Source organism: Equus przewalskii, chromosome 17 (genome assembly GCF_037783145.1).
Source record: "Equus przewalskii isolate Varuska chromosome 17, EquPr2, whole genome shotgun sequence".
Lineage (NCBI taxonomy): Eukaryota > Metazoa > Chordata > Mammalia > Perissodactyla > Equidae > Equus > Equus przewalskii.
In genome coordinates, this window is record NC_091847.1 from 78776689 (window position 1) to 78803102 (window position 26414).

General features: G+C 41.7%; 1 protein-coding gene across 13 annotated transcripts in view; it reads left to right on the plus strand.

The window, feature by feature from the left end:
• The window catches only part of PARD3B (par-3 family cell polarity regulator beta), a 930268-nt gene that overhangs the window by 538289 nt on the left and 365565 nt on the right, over positions 1 to 26414 (plus strand). For all 13 annotated transcript variants that reach the window (XM_070581758.1, XM_070581756.1, XM_070581765.1 and 10 more), the window contains 3 exons: positions 9974 to 10144; positions 14301 to 14433; positions 21643 to 21742. In XM_070581758.1, the coding sequence (XP_070437859.1) occupies positions 9974 to 10144; positions 14301 to 14433; positions 21643 to 21742 (404 nt within the window). The remainder of the gene's footprint in view (positions 1 to 9973; positions 10145 to 14300; positions 14434 to 21642; positions 21743 to 26414) is intronic.

The window sequence follows — 26414 nt, forward strand, 5'->3', positions numbered from 1 at the left end:
TCGCCAGATGTAAATCCCCTGAATGACGATGACTATAATTGAGGACCTCGTTTTTTTGTTCCTTACCTCTCGGGCTTCTGCTTTCTGTCATTTAATCTCTTATTTGAGTGATTTCTAATGCAGATGTAAATCTCTGTTTGAAAATAAGAGCATCCAGCTACTCCTCTAGGATTCCCTCTTGGAAGGGAACCCCCCTCGCTCACCTTGAGGGCAAACTGAGCAATGTTTGTCCTCTATTCAGAATTATCCAAATGCTTACTCTCATCTTAATATTTATTTAAATTCCAGTCTGCATAGCAAGAAGGAAAGCCCAGAAAGTCTTCTTTGTGAGGGTCAGGACGTGACACTTCAGATGCTTTAGCTTTCGCCCACAGAGTTCTTTGTGGACGCCTTGGAAGCGTCCCTTTGAGCTCTGCTTTTCCATGTACGAAGCGACCATTGACCATGATAGCCAAGTATGACTTAGAGTATTGGTGCTGATATGCTTAAACAATAACATGCACTATGAGATTGCAGTTTCATTTTAGTTCCTGTCATTCTTCCTGGGCATCTGCCTCTAAAGTACAGTGCAACTGCTCCCAGAACCAAAATAACTAGATACAAGTGTCTGTGTTAACTTCTCATGAACCCAGAACTGAGTGGAATGAAATTATGATGTTCATGAGAATGCTTTCCTAAAATTTCACTCTCGTGATTGGAATTTAAAGTGAATGTGTTCTTGTTGTTACTGTTAAATAAAAAGAAATATTGTCATTGTTAGAAAAAACACCTTGAGAAAAATACTCTCCTTTCCCAAAATCAACATAAAATTAGCTTTTCCTTTTCTCCAGGGAAGCCCACGTAAAGTCTTGATGATCAGTTCGAAGACCTTTGATATTTTCATTCTCATTTGCTAAATGTTTTGAGTTCTAGGATCAGTGGCTTTCTTTCGCTTTACTTCGATGCACGATATTAACTAAGTTTTTTTAGAGAAAATGCATTTTTACATCTGTCACTTATACTAACTTGCACTGCTTAGTTTTCTACTTTAAAAGTAAATCACTTTTAGAAAAAATACATAACTGAAATAGTGATGTTTTTAAAAAGTGAGGAAGAATATTAACATGCTGTGGTAAGAATAAAAATCTCATGAAATCTGTTGTACTAATTCTGAAGGACCTTTTTTTTCTTTTTTAATATATTGACTTTAGGAGTGGAATGTGTCCTAATTAAACCTTGAAATAATAAGGGAAAAATTAAAATGTAAAGGCAATTTTTACTAAGGGAAGGACTGTCATGTATCAGGTAAGTTATTTAAGGGCTCTTAAATAGAAAGAATGAATTTAAGAATACCTGTTATTCTCCAGAAAATTAATTAGCCAGGTTTGTGCTTAATAAATACTCCTTGATGATGATGAAATTAAATGAAAGAAAAATGCCTGACACAGCTAATTGCAAACGCATGCACTCAGAATATGAAATAGACATAATTTAAGTAATTTGATTCTAATGTGCTTAGGAAATTTGGAATACTCCTTCTGAGAGATGCAGAATTTCATAACCTACACTATTTAGTAATGGGTAAAAGAAAAACTTCTATCTATTACAAGCAATCCTCATAGTTTAAAATGACTAAAATATGAATTTTTGGAGAGAACATACATAGTTCCAGAATTTCCAGGAACATGGTGCTTGATCCTGCATCTCCATGTCTCTTCGTAATATGGAGCATTTAACAGCATCCGGCTACTTAACAGAAGTCCAGGAGGGGTTCCCAGCGTGAGTAATTCCCACCTCCTTCTCTTCTGGTATCTGTAAATCATGTAGCAGATCTATAATTAATGAATTCAGAGGAAGATAAAAGGGACAGCTTTTTAAAGAAAACTAATGTTAAATGATTTCTTCACCTACCCATTTTTTTAATTGATAATGTTTTTTCCTGGTGGAGAACCACAAAGATCATCCCCAGTAGTCATGTCTTCCAGGTTTTCCCCTCCGACAAAATGACCACACAGTCTGAGTGTGTAAATGGCCCCATCACAAATCCTCAGCTGTTAGAAGCCAAACTCTCACGTTGCATCCTAACCAAAACACGTGATGTATTTCACAGGCATGGGAAAATTCACAAGCCCTGGATACCCAATAAGAATTTTACCTTAAAAGAATGAGATTACTAACTTAAACATGAGAAAAGTATTTATCAGTTATGTTATACAAATTATTTTCACCAATTTCCTTTTTTAAAAAAAGCCAAAAATGTTGGTATGTGTGAATTCATCTAGCCAAGCTCATCACTTACACATTTTCTGCAGTAGCAGCAATGTTGTAAAGCAGTGATACAACATTATCTTTAATATCCCACCATACCAGCATCAATCCTTGCCTTTCTTGCTCATCTTTATCACTTTTGCATTTTTATTTTATGCATGGAACTGCAAATAAGAAATTCATGCTATGCTGAATAAAATTTTGGAACTCTACATTATTTTGATGTGTGGTTTAGATTCCATAATTGTCTCAGTGGGCTTGAAAAAAACAGGAATTGGTAGTCCTGATGAAAAAGGAAATTATAACCTATGAAAGTTGATATACCATGGTGATAATACTTTGACTCTGAAAATAGTACCTTTCACCTGAAAAGCTATATTCCCTTTCATTATGGGTATTTATTATATACATACCCAGATATATATGTATATATCTCCTGAGTTCAGAATGTGGTCAGTTTTGTTCCCGGCACTCTGCTTTGGACTCACTTTTCTAGTAAGCAGACTTAAAACAATCTTAGCACAAACAATACAGGTTATTTTTTTAAAAATTAAAAATAAGATAATTTTCATTAAGTTGAAAAGGTCTCTGAGGTTCTAGTCTGGATAGGCATTCGTGCAGGATCTTCTTGATTCATACATAACACAAAGTTCTTAATAAGCTTTTTGCTACCCAGTTTTCTAGGCCAAAGTACACTAAAAACAGAAAATCAGGAAGGAGATGGGAAGGGATGGAGAGGAAACAGAAATGACAGGAAACAGAAAAAGTGTGAAATGAGCCCAGGCGCTGTTACCACATGGTAGGCCGCGGAGTATTTGTGATGACTGTCAGGGCTTCTCAAGCTTGCTTGCTGAGGAAATTATAAGATTCAGTAATGCCTGTGGCAAAGGCTGTAAGTTGCATTATATTTATTTATGCTCCATATTTTTCCAGAAGGAATTTAAAATGGAAAGAATTAGGGGCCGGCCCGGTGGCGCAGCGGTTAAGTGTGCACATTCCGCTTTGGCGGCCCGGGTTTCAGCGGGTCGGATCCTGGGTGTGGACGTGGCACCACTTGTCAAGCCATGCTGTGGTAGGAGTCCCACATATAAAGTGGAGGAAGATGGGCACGGATGTTAGCTCAGGGCCAGTCTCCCTCAGCAAAAAGAGGAGGATTGGCAGCTGTTAGCTCAGGGCTAATCTTCCACAAAAAAAAATAATAATAAAATAAAAATAAAATGGAAAGAATTATAATACATTTTAAAAGCATTATATCAGAGTGGTTTTGATGATGTATGTTCTGATGCTCTGAAAGATATTCTTCAGTTTTCTTAAAATAGCTTCAAATGCCACAGATGTTGAGTAAATGGTATGTTGCTGAGACTTCACTGGTTTGCTACATAGAAATGGAATGAGGCTCTTAAAATGATTACTGAATTAGATAAACAAATTTAAAATTTTACAGTGGCTGAAGAAGTGGATATTGGGCCAGGACACACAAAGTCATCAAGCTTCACCTTTGGAATTATAAAGATTCTCTGAACGAATGCTGGCATATCCAAGCCAGCCTGGGTTCAGCAATCTCTGATAGTTACGGTTCGTAAATTTAAAAAGTTGTCCATTGTAGATGAAACTTACACTAGGTCCAAAGCACCTGAATGAAAGATTTTTCAATTGACTGAACTTAGCAAAAACTTCTTGAACTTCTACAGTGAGTTATGCAATGTATAGTAGACTGAAGACAGAAAACTTAAAAGCATACACTTCCTAATGTAGGAAGCTGGTAGCATAATAAATATGTAAACAACTCTATTATGGTAAGGACTAAGGTAGACAAGTATAAAAGGGCCAGGGGTATTGAGATGATGGAGCAATTGATGCTACCTGTGGAGAAAAATCTGGGTGGAAGGCAATTACTAAGTCTTGTTTTGAAGGATAAATACATATTCAACAGGTGAGCAAGAATGCCAAGGACACTTTGGACAGAAGAAAGAGTGTGGGCCATGTCACCATGGTGTGTACACCAGAATGCAATTTATTGTCCCTGGAAAATAGAGCTCTTATTTGGGAGGAATGGCCTTGTTCATATTAGGTGAAATTGTATTAGGACAGATGATGTAACGTTGATTAATGTAGGAAGGTTCTCTTCAAGACAAGAACTTACATACTTCCAGTCTTATCAACTTTCTGTATTCCCCTTCTTTGTTTTAAAAACTGTACTTTAAAATCTTGATCTATTCTTTTCATTACAATTGTTTTTAAATGAAGTTAAATGATTTCAATCTGGAATGTAAGGTTCTTTTCTAGGTTGGATTTTTTTAAAAACTATGGTAGGCAGATGTTGTCATGGCGTGATTTTAGGGCCTTGAGAATTATCTGTTCAGACAGTCCTCCCCCTCAATCAGGTGCCATTTTGAATGAGTCTCACCCCACTCCAGAGAAATCCTGCTCTGCAGAATGAAGTCAGGCTTTGGGGTTTGGGCTCTGGGTGTTGGTAATATCCCAGGAGGCTTTACGAAGGGCCCCACTGGAAACATGCAGAGGTAGAAGCGGACATCTGGTCATGATTAATCCTCTCAACACCCCAGCCTAACGCAAACTGGTGTTGGGCCCCAGCCAGCTACCCCCGGGAGAGCCAGCCCACTCACTCATGCTTGTCTCATGTTTTATAGAGGCTACTTCTTTGCTTTAGCTTTCTTACTTTGCTCTCTGTGTTCATTATAACTTAAGCAGTAAAAGGGCCTTACAAACAATTGGCCCAAAGAGGTGGATTAAGCCATGCAATGTCACTAGGAATCATGACAGAGGTACTACCCAGGCACTATTGAATGCAGCAGGGGCTGTACTACGAGGTCACTGTACCCCCGGGAAATCATGGATATGCTTCCAGGGGCACATGAAACATCTCACAAAGTACATGACTGCCCCTTCTACAAAGAATTCTCTGGTCCAAATGTGCAGCTCTGGGGAAACCATGGTATAAATATTTGTTCTTCAGAGGTGAGAATTTGTAGCTTTTATTTGATTCTTAAGGAGTCTAAGAGCCTATAAAGGTCAAGAATCACTAGCAAAGTGTTTGAAAACATGGACTTTAGAGTGACCCAAACCGAATTCAAATCTGCTTTTAGAAATGTGACCCATAACAATGCATCTAACTGGCTGGATCCTTGGTTTCTTCTTACATAAAAATGGGGGCAATCGTCCCCAGTGTATAGGATTGTTGTAAGGGTTAAATTGTCTAGTGCATGTAAAGGTTGAGCACAATGACTATAAAAAGTAGAGACTCATTAAAGAAGTATTGACATTAATAATTGTGGTGTCTTTAATAGTCTCTAGAACTCTGATTTTAGAAGCCCCATAACACAACTGGGACATGTCTGACTCAGAGAGAAGTGGACCTGGCCGTGCCAGAAAACTTTGACAAGTCACTTAATTCTCTGAGCCTCCATTTTCATGCCTCTTAAATTATGGAGAGTAGCATTTATATCACAGGGTTGTTGTAAGAAATGATTGACAGAACATATACAAAATATTTACGTAAGGACTGGCCTATGTTAGGTGTTCAGTAAAAAGGAAAAGTAATACTTGGACCTCTTGTCTCCTAGTCCACTCCTCCAACTGTGTTAGAACCAGGTTAGGCTGATGAGATGTGAAGCCCTTCCAGGACGTGGAGAAGATGTAAATCTCCTACCAGTTTTTACTTGTCCTAAAGTGCCCTGAGGAAGTTACTTTTTGTCTTTACTCTGTTCTCCTTCCTCTTTTTTTCTTCCTCTTTGGGAACTTCCTTTACTCTCTCCAGGCTTGAAGAGGGATAGGATTGGTTGTAGGGGTTGCCAGAGGTGAGGGGTGTAGTTACTGTCTTTTGGGTAAGGAGTCAGATGACAGTAAAGCAAGAAGGAAAGCGTCTGAGTCAGTTCAGGCTGCTATAACAGAATTCCATAGACTGGGTGGCTTATAAACAACAGAAATTTATTTCTCATGGTTCTGGAGGCTGAAGTCCAAGATCAAGGTGCTGGCAGGTTCACTATCTGGTTGAGGGCCCCCTTCGAGTTAACAGATGGCCGTTACCTCGTATGGCAGGGGGACGAGGGATCTCTCTCTCAGGTCCCTTTTACAAGGGCACTAATCCCATTCATGAGGGTTCCATCCTCATGACTTAATCACTTCCCAAAGATGCTGCCTCCTAATAATTTCCCATTGAAGGTTAGAATTTCAGCATGTGAATTTGGAGGGGATACAAACATTCAGTCCATAGCAGAAAGGGAATTTTTTTCTTTAACAAATGCCAGAATGATCCAGACAGATAACAATGAAATAAATATCCTAAAATTACTAAGTAACATCCCTGGATAGTTGAATTCACTTATATAAAATCAGTTGATGAGAGTTAACATTCTGATGCCTAAGTGTTTACTTGAACATAATAAGAAAAAATAAAAGCATAAACACCTGTTTTTCTTCATCAAAATTATTCCAAAGCAAAATAGACATACACAGTTTCGAGGGATATTTGATGAGTTTGTGTTGAGCTCTTCTTTGGATCTGCTTCCTTTTAGATCAAGACCATACGTGGACACGCATGCATGTAGACAGGTAGACAGTATTTTCCTGCCTCTTCTACCTTGCTTCCTTGCTCTGCCATTGCCCAGCACCATCTCCTGTCTCCACGTCTTTTGTCACCTGACTCTGGCTTTCATGTAGAAGGTTCTCTTCCAGGAGACATCTGGTGGCATATTGTCCTCTTGGATTTGGATGTCTTTTTCTTGAAGCATTGGTTCTTTTTGGACTAGTCATCATCATCTATGTAGAAGACAGAATGGTTAGTGAAGAGGGAGTGCTGAGAAATCAGGACTTTGGCTGTTCTGATCCAGCTCTGACTTTAACCAGCTGAAGAAGTCCTAATCTATGTGCAAGTGCCTTCTCTTAAGAGGAGTTCAATAAATGGCTTCTCATCCTCTCTGGGTGTCACATTATTTATCTGTAAACGGAAGAAGTTAGATAAGATGACCCCCAAGGACCCCTCCAGCTCTAAATTCTCTGATCATATTCTAAATGTTAGGACAACGTGGTGCTTACTGGCATCGCCATTAATGAAATTACCCATCATTTATCTTATAAAGAAAAAGCACACACCCATAGCAGCAGACCAGCCACGCCAGGAAATGAGAGTGTGGATTTTTCTCAAGCCCAACAGCTCTCCAGTGACGTTTGTGATGAGTGTGAGTGTCTTCCAGAGATCCCGCTGCCCCGGGGTGACCTGCCCTGCCTTTCTGTTTTGGATTTGGACACAGAAAATATGTACTACTTCAGTGTAGTTCTGCTTGCTTGAGATGTGGAATGTAGCTGAAAATAAAACTTTGTGCTTAATACCTGTTGGTAAGAGATTATTTACAAAAGATTTCCTTACGTCTTGTCTCTTCTTTACCTCCTCACTCTGACTTTGCCCCATCCTGCGCAAAGGAGGTTCACAGAGAGTTCACCAGGTGAGATCTTCCTCCAGTTTCATTCCCTCCATTCTAGAGATACCCGTGAAGTTTCCATCTTTATCTTTCTTCTTCCTGTCGCAGAGGACGAGGTGTTCTGACAAGACAAAGCCTCAACAAACCCAACACTAGACTTCATTTCCTGTTAAGCTGGGCCCTTCATCCGACCCTTCTCTTCCTCTTCCTCTGTAAAACCGCGCATCCGTCTCCAGTCAGCCTAAAAAGACTTTTAGTGACCCTCCCGACCTTCTCCTCAAGATTCACCCCAATAGTCCTCCTGCCATTAAATGCCAAAGTAGAACAGAATAATTTCTCGGCTTGTGTCTCGCTTCACGTGACTCAGCCATTAAAGTTGTTGTTGTTTTACCCCATTTCAGTGACTTTAATCTTATTCTTTAGACGCCTCCCTCGCTCAAAATCAGATAACAGAAATGAAGAGATTCCTTTCTCATTTGGCCTTTCCTGTAAATCTCATTTCCAGAGTTGCTCCAAATTCGGGGAAAGGTTAAGTGGCTTGGGAACACAAGAGGAAGGGAGGGGACGTTAAGCTTTGCTGAGACATTCCCCCAGCTCTGATTTTGCGCCCTTCTCCATCGATCCCATTGCTTTGCCATCTCAATTTCCTCATCCAGTGGGCACGTGCTCCCTTGGGTGGCCTCTGCGACCCTAGCAGCCAGTGCCCTCTTGGCAGGCGGCCTGTGCGGTGGTCTCCATGAGGTCAGGAGCTCTCCAGACAGCTTTCACAGCCTCCACCTTTTCCCTGCTGTCAGCAGAGGAACTCCCTCCCACCATCTGCTACTGCATTAGTCAGAGTTTATCATCTTGTCCACAGGCTTTCTCTCTCAAAGCTGTGGGGTTGGTCCTATTGTCCATTTTATGTCTGGTTTTCTCTTTTCTTAGGGAAGTTTTTTTTCTTGCATTTCATTCTGCTAATTTGAACACGGATCCCAGATACTTCTAGCCACAAAAACTCTATTTTCCTTTCCCTATTTCAGTGTTGCACAACTGTAGTCTAGAGACGAGTAACAAAGGGAGTTCCAGCAGAGGGGCTGAAAAGCCAAGGTTCGGGAAGCCCATTTGGGTCATCTGCGTGACTTGCTTTTGTGACCCAGAGTAGGTTCCATCACTTCTTGCCTCAGTTTCCTTATCTGTAAAATATGAATAAAAACATTAATCTGCTTCTTGAGTCTGTGAGAATCTCTAGAGATAATTTACAGAAAAATTTTCCAGGAAGGTAAGTTGTTATGCACACCTACTGTTATTTCTGTTAAGCTTCTTAGCAGCAGCAGCATCATAACATTCCTAAACTTGCATCTGTGCTCATAGCAAGAACCTTCCACCCTGGTGTAAAACAGGGGTAGGGCACATCCCTAATCTGACAGCCAGGATGGTAAGTGGGCTGCCTGTTGGGGCGATCACTGTGGTCCTTCAGGTTCTTTGGTAGGCAGAGCTGGCATCTGGGTTTGTTAGCTACTTCTATAGACTCCAGCTTGTGAGGGGCTTCTGGCTGAGGATGACTAGTGCCTAGAAGTGGTTTAGACCAGAGGCGGGCTGCCTGTCCACATGCCGGGTTGTGTGCACTTTGCGGTATGTGGTGTTCCTTCCTGAAGATGCTGGGTGAGAGTACCCATCAGTCAGAGCCTCCGCACAACAAGCTTGACGGGCTCCTTTTGCCAGAAGACGTCATAGCATATCGGTCCTTCACACACCTATGTGTCCTTTTGCACACTAGCAACTTTGGGGTTGTGTTAGAGAAAATGACACAATTTTTTTTCAGCACTATTCAGTAGAGCTAGCAGCGCTATCTGGGAGATGCATTACTACTGGGAGGCACACAGCTTTTAAGCCTGATGTCTCTTTGTGCCTGAAAATGCAAACCCTTGTGTCAAGTGATATGACCGCTTCCTTTTGTTTCCAAACTCCCTTTCCTTGAGCCAACAGCACGGTCGCTGCCAGAGCAAATGCAGAACCAGCCCTAGGTTAGCATACTGACCAAAGATCTAGGTGAGAGACATGGTACAACTGTCTAAATTAATGCAGTTCAGGACTCTGAGATTTCTAAAAAATACTTTCACAAATTCATTATCGCTAGTATTTGTGACTGTCCGATAAGCTCCAGAACCTTTTTCTGCCATAGAAAATAAACCATTCCTAACAGCTGAACTTTTTATTTTTTCATTTTTAAACTTGAACTTTCCTCGAACAGCCACATGGCATCACCATGCTTTCCCTGTTTAATTCTGTGCTCCTTTCCTCTGCCCTAGGATGGTCGTCTGCGGGTGAATGACCAGCTGGTTGCCGTTAATGGGGAATCTCTTTTGGGGAAGTCTAACCACGACGCTATGGAGACACTCAGGCGATCGATGTCCATGGAAGGAAACATCCGAGGGATGATCCAGTTGGTGATCCTGAGGAGGCCAGAGAGACCACTGGAGGTGATGCGAATCTTTATTGCCCTCAGCAGATGGCCCAAATGGCCCCCAGAATATGCAAACTTCCATCACCAGCATGATAGTTAGACTCATACTGATTCTGAAACTGGAAAAATATGTCCCACAAGGCTCTGATGGATTTATGTGGTGAACAGGTGGTTATATATTTTAGGTATAACCAGAAGGTGTAAAAATGTGCATATGAAGTAAGTAATTTATCAGATGTAACAAGACCATGTTTTCTGGGTTTTCCCTCCAGAAATTCTTAGAGCTCTGGGCTTTATGAATAGGACTTTATTCATGTAATAAAGTATTAAAGTATGTCACATCTTTATATACTTTTTGGTTGACGTGTGCGTGCCTTAGGAAGTTCTCAACCAGTTGTGCGTACCGCTTAATGTGAAGATCCCTCTGATGCAGTCAGCTCTCTGTATTCTCCCCTGTAACCTGCACATAGATAACAAAGCTTGACTAATTTAAAATTTGATCTATCGAGCAAGTTGCTTGCTTCATGTTGTTAAATAAATGTTTTCAGTTAAATATTTTTGAAATCTATCACAATTTCTTTATGGGTTTTTTTAATGTAAGGAATAGTTTTACTTACATATAAAGTATAAGCATAAAATATTCTTGAATACTGACATCCCTGAACATTTCACTTACATACAATTATATTATTATATTATACAATTATGTTATTTATAATAAATATATGGTATTCTTAAAACATTATTTTATCTTATATATGAAGAATAATTAGTAAATGTTCCTAAAAATTATTGTAAGAAAAGATAAGAAGAAAAAAGTTGATAGTAGTTAAGAGTAAAGAAAAATATCAAGAAATCCTGCATATATTCCCTAAGGACAAATAACGTGTAACACAAGAATATGCAAAGTTAAAATAGAATGCTATTAAAAACACATTAATATGAAATGTTAGTTTCAATAATAAGTTCAACTTAAAAATAAAAAATTAAGGATTTTCAAGTTAAACAAGGGTAGAAGGTAGTTGGAGCTCACAGTTGCTAATGCTTGGGCCGTGGAGTTTTGGAACCTGACTTAGAACCCACGGTGGCCGTGTCCTGACCGCATGGACTGCTGCAGTTGAGTGGTCAGTGCTTGTACATGACAGGCACTGTTATCCGCTTTGTGCCTTACTGTATTCTCCTTTCCCGGCACGTAGTAGATACAATGAATATTGCGAAATGAATGGATGGAAGTTGCCCCAGAGGCCTACTTCATCCGAGAGAGTAAGCTGAAGTGGTAAACCCACAGATGCTATCTTACTTTGTCGTATTATCAGCTATTGGAAAGGAGTAACTGTACCTTTTTACTCTTCTGTATGTAACCTTGTAAATGTTAGATAAATGTAAATTGGCCAATTACTGGAGACTATATATAATGAGCCAACTTGTTTCCAACATTTGTGCCTGCTTAAGTGACAGAGAGGCTTCCATGAATATTTAATGGCTTGACTTATGTGCATAGTTATGAAACCTATATCGCTTCGCACCATGAAAGAACTGGCTCCCTTCTGGTTTCATTTGATTCTGACCCTGGAGCCCTGGAACTCCATGGAACCCAGTTGCTGGAGATGGCTGTGAAGGATGCCCTGTGGACCCTGAGTCACCCCTTCTGTGCACCTGCCTGTTACATCTCCCTTAAGATTTCTCGGAACAAAGACACCTCAATGAACAGAAAAGTCTGGAAGACACTGCTCTAGAGTTCCATACTGTGCAGATAGCAAAAGGAAGGGAAAGAAGGAAAATGAATACAGTTGTTAAGAGTCCCCCCACCTCTCATCTTCCCTAATTTCATGTCTTTCTCTAGAATATGTGAATGCCTAGTGGATGTGTGCTCTGTATTTTGCCTCATCAGGTTGAGACATTTTATTCTTTGTGTTCTCCTTGGCTGCAGATATTTTCATGTTAATTCTCCCACTTTGGGTGGGTTGACAATGATTCCATCAGAAGAAAGTGTTAAACTTTCCATTCGTTGCCCCTCCTCAGAAGTGTCTTGTTCATATAGTTCACTAGGGCACCAACTGGGAATAAGAAATGGCACAAAAAGCAGTTTTGATGAGGACATTTAAACAAGATTCATTTTCAGTTTCCCCAGTGCTTACACGCTTTCCATGGGGGATGAGCGGGCACTTGACTCTCGGCTATTGAAAATCTCTGTGATACCGTGAAGATTAAAGAGCGTTTTTTCATATAAAGACGGAAGCCTAATGTACAGCTAATCTTTATTAAGTTGAAAATAAAATCTGCAGCTATTTGATCTCCCAAATCTGTGTTTTGCTGTGTGAAAGCAGATGTTGTGCACTCATGTTTCGAGGGTATTGTCCCCTGGAACAGCAGTCACCTCCGGGCACAACAAAGAAGCACCCGTCACCTAGAAAAAGGCCTCTGCAACTCATATGCTCAGGCAGATCCGTCAGATGTGGCAAGAATACCAAAATGGTTGCTTGAACATTATATTGATATAAAAAAAGTTGAAGATGCTACTTAAGAAAAGTCAAAATATATAGTTGTTGGGGTATTTTCTCCCATTACCCAGATGTACAAGATATGTAAACAGTTTTGATGAGGACCCCATGAAGAATCCATAATGAGCCCTTGATTGAATCAAAATCATTTTAAACAGAAACATGTTTTTCAAAGGATGAGCTTGAGGTTCAATTGTAATTCTATTTGTGCCTAGAGACTTGGTATTAAAAAATGGGTTATGACCTGCTTTTTTTTCCCCTTCCTCAAAACATTTCCCTCCCTGCTGCAAGCTCATCTGGGTAGAGGCAGAATATGTTTAAAAATCCATTATATTTTTTATTGGCTGGGACACTAATGGAGGGCTCCACGACAGCTCTATTTTACAGGCTGAATACCTTAATTAGGCTGGTTACTGATCAGTTGTTGGGATATCGATTGTGTCATTTATCAAAGAGCTGGGAAAGCAGAAAAAAATTTTTTCCTTCTTGCTGTTGTTGTTAAGTCAAAGCCCAGGGCCCCAGCTCGCGGCTCGAATGAAGGATGGTGCGCCTCAGCACAACGCTCGCTCTGCCCCGCAGCACAGAGGCAGAGGGGACACGGGGCGTGGAAAAATGCCATCAGCCTTGACGGAAAGCTAGCAGACTTTCGGCAGCTGAAAACATTTTAATTACTAAGAATTCTTACAGTGATGTTTAAAATATTTTGTTTAACTAGCAGGACACCAAATTTTTGTAACTCAAGAGGAAAGTATAAATCAAACGTATTGTTTGGGCCGAATGCTTTTCTCAGAAGGGAAGAGCTTTGGGGATCCGATCTGTGTTTTGTTTGGGGCATGTTCCTCTCACAAATGGTCAAGGGAACAGCCATGAGGCAGCTTCCAAATTCCATCCTTGAAATCTGTTCAGGAGACGCATAATGTGAGCAAGAGCAGGGGCCAGTTCTCCGTGGCTGCATCCTCTTGAACAAACAGCTGGAGCTCTCTGGAACTGCCCCCAGTACCTCTCAGCACCTGTGGAACAGGGCTTATGGGGGGTTATTCTGGGCACAGCAGTTCTAAGGAAACTGTGAATTTGTTTACAGGCTGTCAAAATTAAAATTGGAGGAGGAAATATGGAAAAAAAGAGAAAAACCTCAAGAGAACCACTGTCTGGCGTTGTCACAGCAGTCTGTTTTAGCTGCTGGCCAAAAGACATAGTGTCTGCAGAGGGACACGCTCGTGACCCTTCAGTAGCTGCCCTGCTTGGGTTCTGACTTGTCCCAGAGCATATGCATTTAGTTGCCCAGGGAAAGAGTGAGGAGCCAGCTGGTTGGCAGAAAAACACCCTTGGCATGAACTGTGTTCTTGTGTTGACACTGCCACAAGCTGTACTCCCAGATGGAAGAAAACTTGAAAGAAGCCAGTTGTAAGTGGGGGAAGGAATAATAAAGTTAATCCTCTTTTGTGTTGGCTATCAGCACTCCTAACCCTTAGCACCACGTTGTCAGTATTTTTTATTTCATATTGAAAGATGTTTTAAGTGATAGGGCCATTTTGATTTTCCACAGTTGAGGACTTATATGTAATAGACTCTTGAAAGATTATTCATAAATCGATCATTCTTTCACTTTGCTTCCATTGACCAAGTTGGAACATATTAAAAAAGCAAGTGTGATTCTTATTTCCCCCCCAGGAGCCTGCAGAATGTGGGGCATTTTCTAAGCCATGCTTTGAGAACTCTCAAAATGCTATACCCACCTCCAGGAGAAATGAGAATAGTGCGTTGCATCCGTTTGGCATGTACAGTCCACAAGACAGGCAGAAAGGTAAGAGTCTATCCATTTTCATCCACCGCAGATGGTGTGAGAGAACTCAAGAGTGTCTTTTTATTAAAAAAGAAGGAACAAAAGGCAGTTAATTAGACTAAGTGCAGACTTTGTTGCTCTGAGTCATGAACACTGGAGATGGGTGGAGAGCCGACTCGGAAGCTGTGAAGCGATTCCTGGCATTGCCTCCAGTTTAAGTGACAGTTTCTATGCTTGTGCCCCAAACATGGAGGGTTATGCATAAAACAAACCATGCTTGGAGAAACAAAATGGCAAACGGGCAAACTGTTATTCCTTTATTTATTTTTACAACCTTTTAATATTGGAAATTACCAAGTATCAGTAACTACTAAACTTTAAAAATATGTGGACTGGTGTTAAACCATAAAATGCTCATAACAAGATTCAAAGATTTATGCTTGATTCTAAGAGGAATGTGGTAAATATCAAAACTGAGACCATTCTGTGACAGTTGGAATGTTCTTGTTATTGTCTCACTGCACTTTTACTGTCCCTTAATATCTTGTATGGATCATATTTCTAGTAGAGCTCTAGATGTAAAAAATTTGGATTTTATTCTTTGTTTTTCAAAAGTTATACTTCAGATCACCAAGAAAATTCCTTTATTTCCTTGCATCTCCTTTCTTTAATAACTTTAATTTTTTTGTATTGCGAAAGCGATACATATTCATTACAGAAAATTTGGAGAAAGGCAATAAAAAGAAAGTTTAATATTACTCATACTTCTATCTATCAAAGACACTAATCAATAACATTTTTATGTATATTTCAAGTCTTTCCTTCATGCAAATATGTGTGTATAAAGTGAAATGAAAATGAAATATAGTATATGTAATGTTCAGGAAATTGCTTTTTTACCTAATAGCACATTGTGAACATCTCACCATGTCAGTGAATATTCTACAGCGTCACGTCCAGTAGTTGCATAGTCATCTACTGCCTGCAGCCATTACCTGTTGATTGTGTAATCAGTCCTCTATTTTTTGGACACGTAAGATGTTACCAAAATTTAACTACATGGAACAATTTCTAGACTCAGATTACTCCATCAGAACAGACTTGTAAATCTGAGGTTCCTCTAGAATTAAATTATTTCATCAGAATGGGATGTTGCTTTTTACTCTGAATTCCTCCATTTTAGTGAGACTAGTAGCAACAGCTGTGACCATTTCTTCCATCTTTACTGTGTTGGATACTGCGTTAAGCAATTTACATGCACACTCGAAGTGGATAATGTTATTATCCTCATTTTACAGATGAAGAAATAGAAAGTCAGAGAGAGTAGACAGTTTACCCAAGACCACGTCCTTGATCTATGCAGAGCCTGGATTCAGCTCCTGTCTCTCTGACTCGAGTTCATTCCCTAAACCACAGCACGGGCCCTGGCTTATGCTGGTCCCTTGAAACTATTGAAATCCTTTCACCCGATACTAAAAATGTCTGTTAGAAGCTGACTCTACTTTGTATCAGATAAAGAAATACTCAGTATGTCTTTTCTCATCTTCTTAAAGAAATTAGAAGTTTTCTTGACAGGGCGAGATCTCCTTCTGAGACCTTAAATCACGATATGGGAGAATCTGGGGAAGGAGCAGCCTTCTGGCTCCCACGCCCGTGTGATGACCAAGAATGTTGGCATCTCTATTAAAGTATCTAGCCTTTATGTCATTTCACTTGCCTTTAATTCTGAAGCAACACGTGGTCCAGTGGCAATCCAAGTTCAGGATTTTCTTCCCAATTCCACCAGCGACATCCAAGAGAACTTTGGGCACCTTACCTCCTGTCTTGCTTCATTTTCAACACCCATAAAATCTCGATGCTGAGGTGATAATAGCACAGCCTGTTTTTAGTGGACATTGAGTTACTCCAGGAATAGGCCAATGTCTCTAAGAAGGATAGCAAAGACTGAAATAACAAAACCATAAAGCTACTTAAAGTGTAAGGACACACACGGAAAAGAATTCTAAATAATAAAGTCCACTCAAAACACAAGCTAGAAACAAAATGCTGTGATACTTTAGAGCTGCGGTCGAATGCTTGGAGTTTGTATTTCCACTCAACAGTTAGAATCCTTGGGGTGCAGGTGGGAGGGTCTGCCTGTTCTCTTCCTCCTGAGACACTGATCCAGGTAGAACAACTTTTACACCAGTGAAAAAGCCATGCAGATCAGCTAACTACAAGGTTCCTGCGACACTTCCTCCCCAACCTTGATTTTCCGAGGTAACAAATAAAATCCAGTTCTTTCAAGAATTGAGTCTACTAAACACTATTTTTTAAAAAGCCGAGAAAATCTATTGTTATTATTTCCTTGCGAATCTGTGATACAATTTTGGATATAAGAATTAGACCTATCAAAGAATAGTCTCATTAAATTTTAATTGTAAGAGTCCAGTGGATGAAATTCTCTTACTTTTTATGTAAGCCTGTTGATTGGGACAAAAAATATAGATAGCATAATTTGTAAACATGATGCTGTAGAAGAATATTATGATCCTGACTTCTTTGTAATATGAATAACATTTTACATTTTGAGAACTGTTGAGTTCCTGAATTTCAGATGCCCGTGAGGTGGCAATAGGCCATGGACTCATGAAACCTGAGTGAGTGTTCACTCACCACCACCAGGTTTTTTAAGGAGCTGCTTTAGAAAAACAAGATGGACTTGACAAAATGTAATGTCTAGTGAGGAGAGGAAGTGTTACAGCCAAAACATTAACTTTTTCTTCTTCCCTTCTTCCTTTCCTTTGTATATTTAAAAATCCAATGTTGATATGCTGTGTTCCATCTATTTTTATAATAATAGTACATACCACCCACAGTTCCAGGGTTATTTTTTATATATATATACATATTCCTGTCAAGCTGCTACACAGAAAGGGCATTTTTAGAACTAACATTTGTAGAAATTGTAACACCAGAAAATTCACATTTGTGGTGGGGAATTGCCAGCAATGCCCACAATGGAATACATGTGGTGCTCCAAGATGGTAATAAGGGCGGAGGTTTGTGTCCCAGGGGGTTACTGCAAAATCCTATTAAGCATTTGAATGGTAATGAAGTGCACCAGTGCTGTATTTTCTGAAGACTCTTGCTGGCAGGTCTCCCCCTGGCTGAGTAACAGCCTAAATGTGGTTGGTCCCTGGTCTGTGGTCACCTCTCCTCTCCTTGCTCTCACGTCCCCTTCTGTCCTCTACTTCTGCTTCTCCTCTCCTTTCAGCTCAAGAGCACCCCAGCCCCTGCCTCAGTCACCTCCTGCCCCCAAATCTGCCCAGGGTCACCCACTGAGGTCTCCGTTAGGCCTTTCATCCCTAGCCCATATCCAAAATTTTGGTTCTATGTCCTGTCTTTCTGGATGCGTGTTCCCTGGGGTCCTTTGAGGAGACACACAATCGTATAATTATTCCTAATGTGCCTCCTCCTGAGAACCAGTGTGTATCCACCCCTCTATGGCAGCAAGGTACCACCTCTGAGTGGTGCTCAGAAATTAAATTATACTTTTCAATTGGACTGATGCTTATTGGATGCCTCCACTGTGTGGAAGACACTCTCAGGGATGCAACGATGAACACAATGCTGTTACTGCCCTCCAGAACAGTCTAAAGCAGGGGTCGGTACACACTTTGTCCGTAAAAGGCCACATAGTAAATATTTTAGGCTTTGCGGGCCATAGGATCTCTGTTGCAACTCCTTAGCTCTGCCACCGTGGTGGGAAAGCAGCCAGACAGCACATAAATGAATGGACATGCCTGTGCCCAATGACGCTTTATGTACAAAACCAGGGGGGCGCTGGTTTGGACCAGGGGTAGAGCTTGCTGAGCCCTCATCTGAAGTCACAATCTCTTTTACCCTTCTTTTCTGATCTGGCCCTGGCAGGATGGATCCTGTAAAACAAGTAACAACAAAAAAGATGGTGATTAAAATAAGGGTCATTTGGTCATCAGTGAAGCAGTGACTAGAGGATGCAGTGTCAGCACTCACAGGCGTGTGTATAGAGGGACATCAAGGCTTACCTTGTACACTCAATGAAACCCAGAAAGATTATTTTTAGGAGAAAAGAATTCCAGGTTTTCACACTGATATTGGGCTTAACAAAGGTGTTTGGGCCAAGAGAAAAAATATCTATATTCCTTACAGCATCTGCATGTGCTATTTAAAAAGCACCAAGGATAAACGGTCAAGATGAAGAAGGCATTTACCCCAGCACCTGTCACTAATTTAAAAACACAGATTGTTCATGTGTATAGAATAAAAATTAAAGTTAGTGATTGTAATAGAACTTGAAGTAGCCAGAGAAGATGCTGAAGAAGAGCAGGGAGAGGAGGAAGAGGAGGACTAGGAGGAAGTCACCTACAGTCCAGTGAGAGAAATCAATACCCGTAAATGGATGATGGATCCGCAGATAGCTCATTGCGAAAGAAACGTGTGATAAATGTTATGCGAGAATTATTTTCCATACTATTAATAGATAAACCCAATCATCAGTGGATAAAGACAGCGAAGGTGTATTTTTCGCTTGTGTCACAGCACAGTGAGACTTGGCAGCAGAGGAGGGGCGCTGTGCTCCAGGCAGTGGCTGAGGGACCTGGGCTCCTTCCGTTGGCGGCCGGGCCATCTTCTAGAGCTCCTCCATCCTACCTGCATCTGATCGTGGGAAAGGGCAGGAGGTGGAGACGGTACACTGTTTCTTAACCACTGAGGTGGGCAGTGACATCCCCAGAGCAACTCACATTCTTTGCCCAAGGACTGGGCTTGTATGAAGAGGGTGGGGAAATGGGGCCTCGGGTCTAGCTGGTGCCCAGGAAGAAAGGAGGAAGAGAGAGGAAATGAGCACCAGTATTCTCTGCCCCTGTAGTGGAGGTGCTGACAGATCCCAGAGCAGCAGGGAAGGCTTCACAGAGAAGGTGGTGTTTGACGTGGGCCTTGGGAGAAGGTGGGACTTCCATGGGCGGAGTGCAGTTTTGCACTCATGTCAGCAAAGACGCTGAGGCAGGAAAGCCCAGCTGTGGCTGGGGAACGGTAAGCAGTCTTGCGTGGCTAATGAGTGATAGGAGATGAAGTCTGCTGCTGGGACACAGACCTTTACTCTGCAGGCCATTGTGTGCTCCTGAACTGTTTCTGAGCAGGCAAGTCACCTGAGCATGGCTGTGTTTACCCTGTGTAAAGACGGACAGAGAAGTTGAGGCTACCATCAGAAGGAGGCAGAAAGACGTCCCAATATGTCCCATGTCCCCAATGCACTCTGTAGTCCTTCTGCTCTGTTTCTGTCAGCAAGTCTCTGGCTGCCATAATACCAAATATGACTGCCGCCATATTACCAAATCACTGGATCCCTGGGGGTGGGGGCGGTGCAGGGGCACTGTGCTGGCTGCCTTTACTCATCATGCTTCTCTACCCTGCTCATCTTACTTATCAGATTCCTGCTTTAAGCCTCGTTCCCAAGGACACGTCAGCACTGCTAGAACTCATTCCATTTTATGCTAGTCCCTAGGACAGAGTTTAGAGCAAGGCCTTGCCTGGTGTATTTGTCAGGGTTCTCAGAGAAACAGAACCAATGAGATTGTGTATAGAGAGAGAGAGAGAGAAAGAGAAAGAGACGTATTATGAGGAATTGCTCACTCAATTATGGAGGTAGGCAAGTCCCACGATCTGCAGGTCAGTCAGCAAGCTGGAGACCCAGGAGAGGCACTGATGTAGTTCCCATCTGAATGCCAACAGGCTCAAGACCCAGGAAAACCTGATGATTCAGCTTGAGTCTGAGGGCAGGAAAAAGCCAATGTCCCAGTTTGAACAGGCAAGAAGAATTCTGTCCTTTTCAGAGGAAGGTCACCCTTTTTGTTCTATTCAGACCTTCATCCGATTAGATGAGGCCCACCCACTTAGGGAGAGCCATCTGCTTTACTCAGTCTACTGATTTAAACGTTAATCTCATCCAAAAACAACCTCACAGAAATACCCAGAATAATGTGTGACCCAGTATCCGGGTGCCCCCATGGCCCAGTCAAGAAGATACATAAAATTAACCATCAGACCTGCCGTGTGGGTGAGTCAAAACAGGTTCTGTTACCAGCAGCATTTCTCAAGGACAGGGGGACTTTTTTCTTGTTCCAGCAATCAGGGACAAGAGGGTCCACCTTGTACCAAGTGTCTCGCTGTAATAGATGAACAGTAGTTTCTGATGTATAAAATGTAATCCTTTACTTATTAGCACTTTGCATTTATAAATTACCTCTTGAATATGCACCATCTTATATAATCCCTATACTCTTCCAATGAAGGTGTTCTTATCCCCAATTTACAGATTTAGAAACCAAGGCTTATGGAAGCTGAGTCATCTTCCCGAATTCACACAGCATTTGGGGCCATGGTTGGGAACATCCAGTCTTGCTCCAAAAACCATGCTCTTACCCAGGATGTCCCATAATGCTTTTTGTCCTTGAGTTGATGTTGTCATTCGTGATGAGAGTTAGATGATATAAGGTGCGTAATGCCTAGCGCATCATCTGGTACGCAGTCGGATCTCGACCAACCTTACTTGTCATTAGTTGCCGTAATATTCAGAAGACATGTCTAGTTTTTTCTGTGTAGAATAGACTGAAAAAGTGTGCACTTTTAGTAGATGGGAAAACTAGGATTCAGACCCCAGTCTTTTGCTTCCAAAACTCCAAACCTGGGGGGTTTCCTTTATGACACAGATGCAAAAGAGGGTTTTTTTCCCATCTACTGTGTCTAAATGGTGAGTAGCTATACTGCATCTCGTGAGTTTTGTTGAAGGACTTTTTGTCACTGAGGCAAATGTTTAAATCACCATATAATCCAGAGCATTCCTTATAGAGTCTTGTTTACGAAAACATTAAGTCATAAAAGAAGTGGCTTTGTTAATCTTCCACAAATCACAGCTGATGAGTAGGTGTCAGCCTCTCCTGGACTGGAGAAGGTAGTCAGGATGCTGGACCTGACTTGCCAGGGGTTGCCAGCAGGTCACCAGCATAAAAATACATCAGCAGGCTTAGCTTTCCTGGACCAGGCTGCACCAGCTCTCAGACGAATCCTTCAGCCCCATGTGAGGACTGACTTATTTCAAGGTTGGTTTATGTGTTGGTGAAAATTGCGTCTGGGAGATGGACTGCAGCAACCCCGGGCGTGAGCGGTTCTGCCTCCGGTTTCCCACGGCTCCATTTGTTCTGTTTATAGAGCCATCGCTGCCCGGTGACGGATGGGCCGAGAGTCAAGTACCGCCTTCCCCATCACCACATCCCGTTCTGGAACTGGGCCTTGAAGATTACAGCCACAGGTATCGAGAAAATGATACGTCGTAAATGATCCCTGGTATGGTTTTCTGGGAAAGCCCAGCAACCTTATTTTAACTCTATTTCTTTCCAGAATGGAAATCTCGTAGTATCTATAATTCCTTTCCAGTGAAACCTTCCCAAAGCTAATGTTCATAGCTCAGATTGTTCATATTTTACTTCCTGGAATTTGTTAAGATTCGTCATATATGATTAAAATATTTAAGAAAATTGTTGAATTTTCTTTTATCAAATTAAAAACTAGGGCACTGGAACTTAAAGAAGTTATATGGGAAGCTATAAAACAAAACCGAGAAGACAGAAGGCTTAGTTTTCTCTCATTTGTAATTGGCAAACCCTAAAGGTATTTTAAAAATAGATGTTCCAAGAAAGTTAATGGAATCTAAAAATTAAAGCAACACCATATATAAACTAAAATGTTGAAAAGAGTGCCCAATATTATATCCACTCTGTAATAGAAACCAAAAAAATCAATAATTTTTAGAATCACACAAGCATGAGAGAGATTTACTAAGCATACACACCATTTGACTAGTGGAATTCATAGATTTTGTTCTTCTGATGAGTTTTAAAAATCATTAAATTGTCCCTTTGCTATTTTCTGTATTTATTATGGCTGTTAAAAACTGTGTGTTTTATTCCATTCTATATCCCTTGATAATCCTGTGAAATTTTTTCATTTTTCTTGCAGCAATGCTGGTGTCTTTCCTATTATGCTTTTTATTACAATCTGCTAAAAATAAAGCAATGCAACAAGAGTATAGCTACCTCTGTTAGTTGGAAGCTTACCTATATCTAGCTGTCTCTGACTCCTACGTTTTTGAAGTCGGCTGTCTTACTCATAGGGTATATTTCATGAATTAGATTGATAATCACAATAATTTCTAGATCAGTGTCTCTGGGGGGTTCTTAAAAGAAAACCTGGACATATTTAATTTTGTTCATTCATTTCCATTGCCTGCCTCAATCCTGAGTCAAAAATGACAGTTTAGGGCCGGCCCGGTGGCACAGTGATTAAGTTCACGTGCTCCTCTTTGGTGGCCCAAGGTCTGCAGGTTCAGATCCCGGGCACAGACCTGGCACCAATCATCAAGCCATGCTGAGGCGGCGTCCCACGTAAAATAGAGTAGGACTGGCACAGATGTTAGCTCAGCGACAGTCTTCCTCCAGCAAAAAGAGGAGGATTGGCACCAGATGTTAGCTCAGGGATGATCTTCCTCACAAAAGGAAAAATAAAAGACAGTTTGGTGGCATTAAAAAAAATCCATTTTAGAAAGAATTTCTTTCATTCTACTTTGCTGTTTATCCTGTGTATTTGTGCAAAACTGTTGAGAGTGCAAAGATGAATCAGATATAAACCTGTGATATTATGATTGCCAATAAGAAATACATAGTTGGTCTTCATCAGTTTCTGGCACAGAGCTCCTAAAACCCTTGGAATTTCCTAAGTGTTGAAGGAATAAGGTGTCTTTTGTGATGTTAATGTGGTGACATTTGGAAAGCACCTGAGGGTGGGGGGTGGTCGCCAGTGCAGAGTGATTAGAGGGTTGGAACTTTCAGTTCTGCCCCAAGCCTCTGGGGAAGGGAAAGGGGCTGGAGGTTGAATCAATTGCTAATGACCAATGAGTTAATCAGTGATGCCTGTGTAAAGAAGCCTCCATGAAACCCAGAAGGACGGGGTTCAGAGAGCTTCCAGGTTGGTGAACATGTGGAGATGTGGGGCGAGTGGCGCACCCCTGCCCATATCCCCTGCCCTGTGTAGCTTTACACCTGCCTGTTCCTGAGTTGCATCCTTTCTAGTAACATGTTTCTCTGAGTTCTGTGAGCCACTCTAGCAAATTGTCAAACCCGAGGAAGGGGTCTTGGGAATTTCTGATTTACAGCCAGTTGGTCAGAAGCACAGGTAACAACCTGGACTTGAGACAGGTGTCAGAAGTCCAAGGAGGGATGGGTGGAACCTCCAATCTATAGCCGGTAGACGTCCTTCCCACCAATTCCTCACCCCACATTGTCGTTGTCTGCCATGCTCTGTGATGCCTCTGTGATGCTTCTGCAGAGAAGAATAGAGAAGCATGGAAGGGCTTCAAGCCTAGGAGTGAAAATGTCAGGTTGAGTGACTAGAGTTGTGGAGGCTGAGTGGATGGGGGAGACATGGACAAGGGGAGGAGTCTGGGGATTGGCAAGAGGAGAGAAGGGCTTGAATGACGGGAGAAGCAGCAGGGCTGGAGAGGAAGGGACAGAGCCAAAGACATTTTCAAGATGGAAGGAACAAATCTAAAGCTTTGAAACTCCCCCTCCTGGGATCCCCTGACCGGCACCATCCTGCAGGCTGCTGCGTTGCCTAGGTGACCAGCAGCAGCGAGGTTGGTGTGAAGCTCAGGGTGGAGGAAGGGTTGGAAGGGAGCCAGGAGGGCTAGCAAAGGGCCGTCCTGTCTTTCAAGAAAAGGGTGAAAGCCCTCTCAAAGGGGAAAGTGGTGCTTTAGGGATGGAGCCAGGCTTTGGGACAGAAAGCGGCTGCTGCCTGAGGAGTGGAAAACGCTGCTCTTCGCACCCAAGGGAAATCAGGAATTTAGTGAACTTATTTGTACTATTATGTCAACGATTATTAGACAAAAGTTTAGCACCTATGTGTCTAAATAAAAAATAAACATAAAGGAAATATATTTTCTTCTGTGATATCTCAGAGAGAGTTAAAGGCAGATCAGTCAGCAGACAGAATACGTTGAATTTTATTAACAGCTTAGCCAACGCTTGGTTATTCCCTACCTGTTCATATTTTCCCTCCCTCTTGGGTCTCTCTCAGCTCTGTGTCTGTCCGTCTGTCTCTCTCTCTCCCTCATGCCCTGCATCTACTCTGTCATAATAACCAGTTGTGGAAGTCTGTCCTTGGACACCTGAGACTTGAGACTTAATGTTTTTTTGGCTTTCCCCTCACACTCTTCTTCCCCCGCCTCTTTATTTCAGACAGTTCTCCTTGAACATCCGTGGCTGGGTCTTCTGTGTCCTTCACATTCCTGATTTGTCGCCACTCTCTGGACACTGGCATCTGTTTCATGCTCCCCTTATTTATTCATTAGGTGGCATAATTTGACATTGAGTATCGTTTCCATTTGATAGATTCCCTGGTTGCTCATGCTGAAAACATGGCCTTTGTCTAAGACGTGTCTTTGGCCTTCTGTCAACTTCCAGCTTCCCACGACCTCCACTGCAGCCGCTCAGCCGAGCACGTGCTAACTTCCTTCAAATGAAAATGTCATATTTTATAGTTAACTATGGTGTCACCCTCTCACTCCAAAATTTTTGAATATGTAGCATAAAATTACAAACTGTTTCACTAGTCTAACTTACATGTCTAAAATATTTTCACATCAGTGAATTCAATACTACCCTCACTGTGTAAGTCACTGTGTGCTCACACTGGCTCTAATCGTGTCTCATGTTCCACTTACTTCCCTCCTTAAACACCTGCCAATCTGGAATCAGCCATTTTGTACCGTGGCAGGAGGCGTTCTTTTATTGAATGTGTTCAAAACTATGGTAACAGATGTGTATATCACTGGGATCAATTCAATGGGCATATTCAGGTATACATATACCAGGGCATATTTGTTATTCATATGTACAAAGCAGCTTTTCATTTTTTTGACTATCCTTACTTGTAGCTCAACATCTGTACAAAAAGATTCCCTTTATTTAGTCTGATCCTTACTTGATGTTATTGCATCAAGTAGCATTGCCACCTTATTTTTTTTTTTTAAAGATTTTATTTTTCCTTTTTCTCCCTAAAGCCCCCCGGTACATAGTTGTGTATTTTTAGTTGTGGGTCCTTCCAGTTGTGGCATGAGGGACGCCGCCTCAGCGTGGCCTGATGAGCAGTGCCATGTCCACACCCGGGATTCGAACTGGCAAAATCCTGGGCCGCCGAAGCAGAGCACACGAACTTAACCACTGGGCCACGGGGCCGGCCCCAACCACCTTGTTATTTTTAAATGAGAGTGGGAATGGTTTTCTCCCAGTGTCTCGGAAAATTTGAGTTCTTATTCTTAATTTGTCAGTGAATGCCTGTTTGATAAAGTAATCTAAGACAATGAAGTAGGTTAACCAGCACCTTACTCAGTTGGCTAGATTCCCACAGACTGCCTTGAGCACATTGCTTTAAATGCAGTGTGATCTGTGTTTTAAAGAGGAATATTCATGTTGGTCCTAACCTCCTCCCTAAAGGTGCTCATTATAACCTATGGCATCTGTTTTCATTAACTCTTTGGTTTTCTTTTATTTCATGATAGGGACCACTCTGTTGAAACAAAACCTTAACCTAAAATGAGAGCTACATAAGAGAGCGTGAGCAGATCTGTAGTCAAAGGGGAAGGCTGGATTTCTGTGGGTTGGGGATCAACAGCAACCCGTGTCCCAGGCTGACTGCCATTCTAGCCATGGCCTTTGTGGCTCTGGGAACGTTCAAGGAAGCACAGCTTTGCTCCCGGCATTGCTGCTGGCCAGCTGTGTGACCTTAGAACATCAACCTCCTCCTTGGGCCTCAGCATCTTATCTGCAAGATGAAGAGTCAGATGAGGTGGCCTTTACCGCCTTCTGGCTCTTAATTTCTCTGATTCTACGAAGGCCATGAGTTTTCTGACACTAAGCCACATCATCACA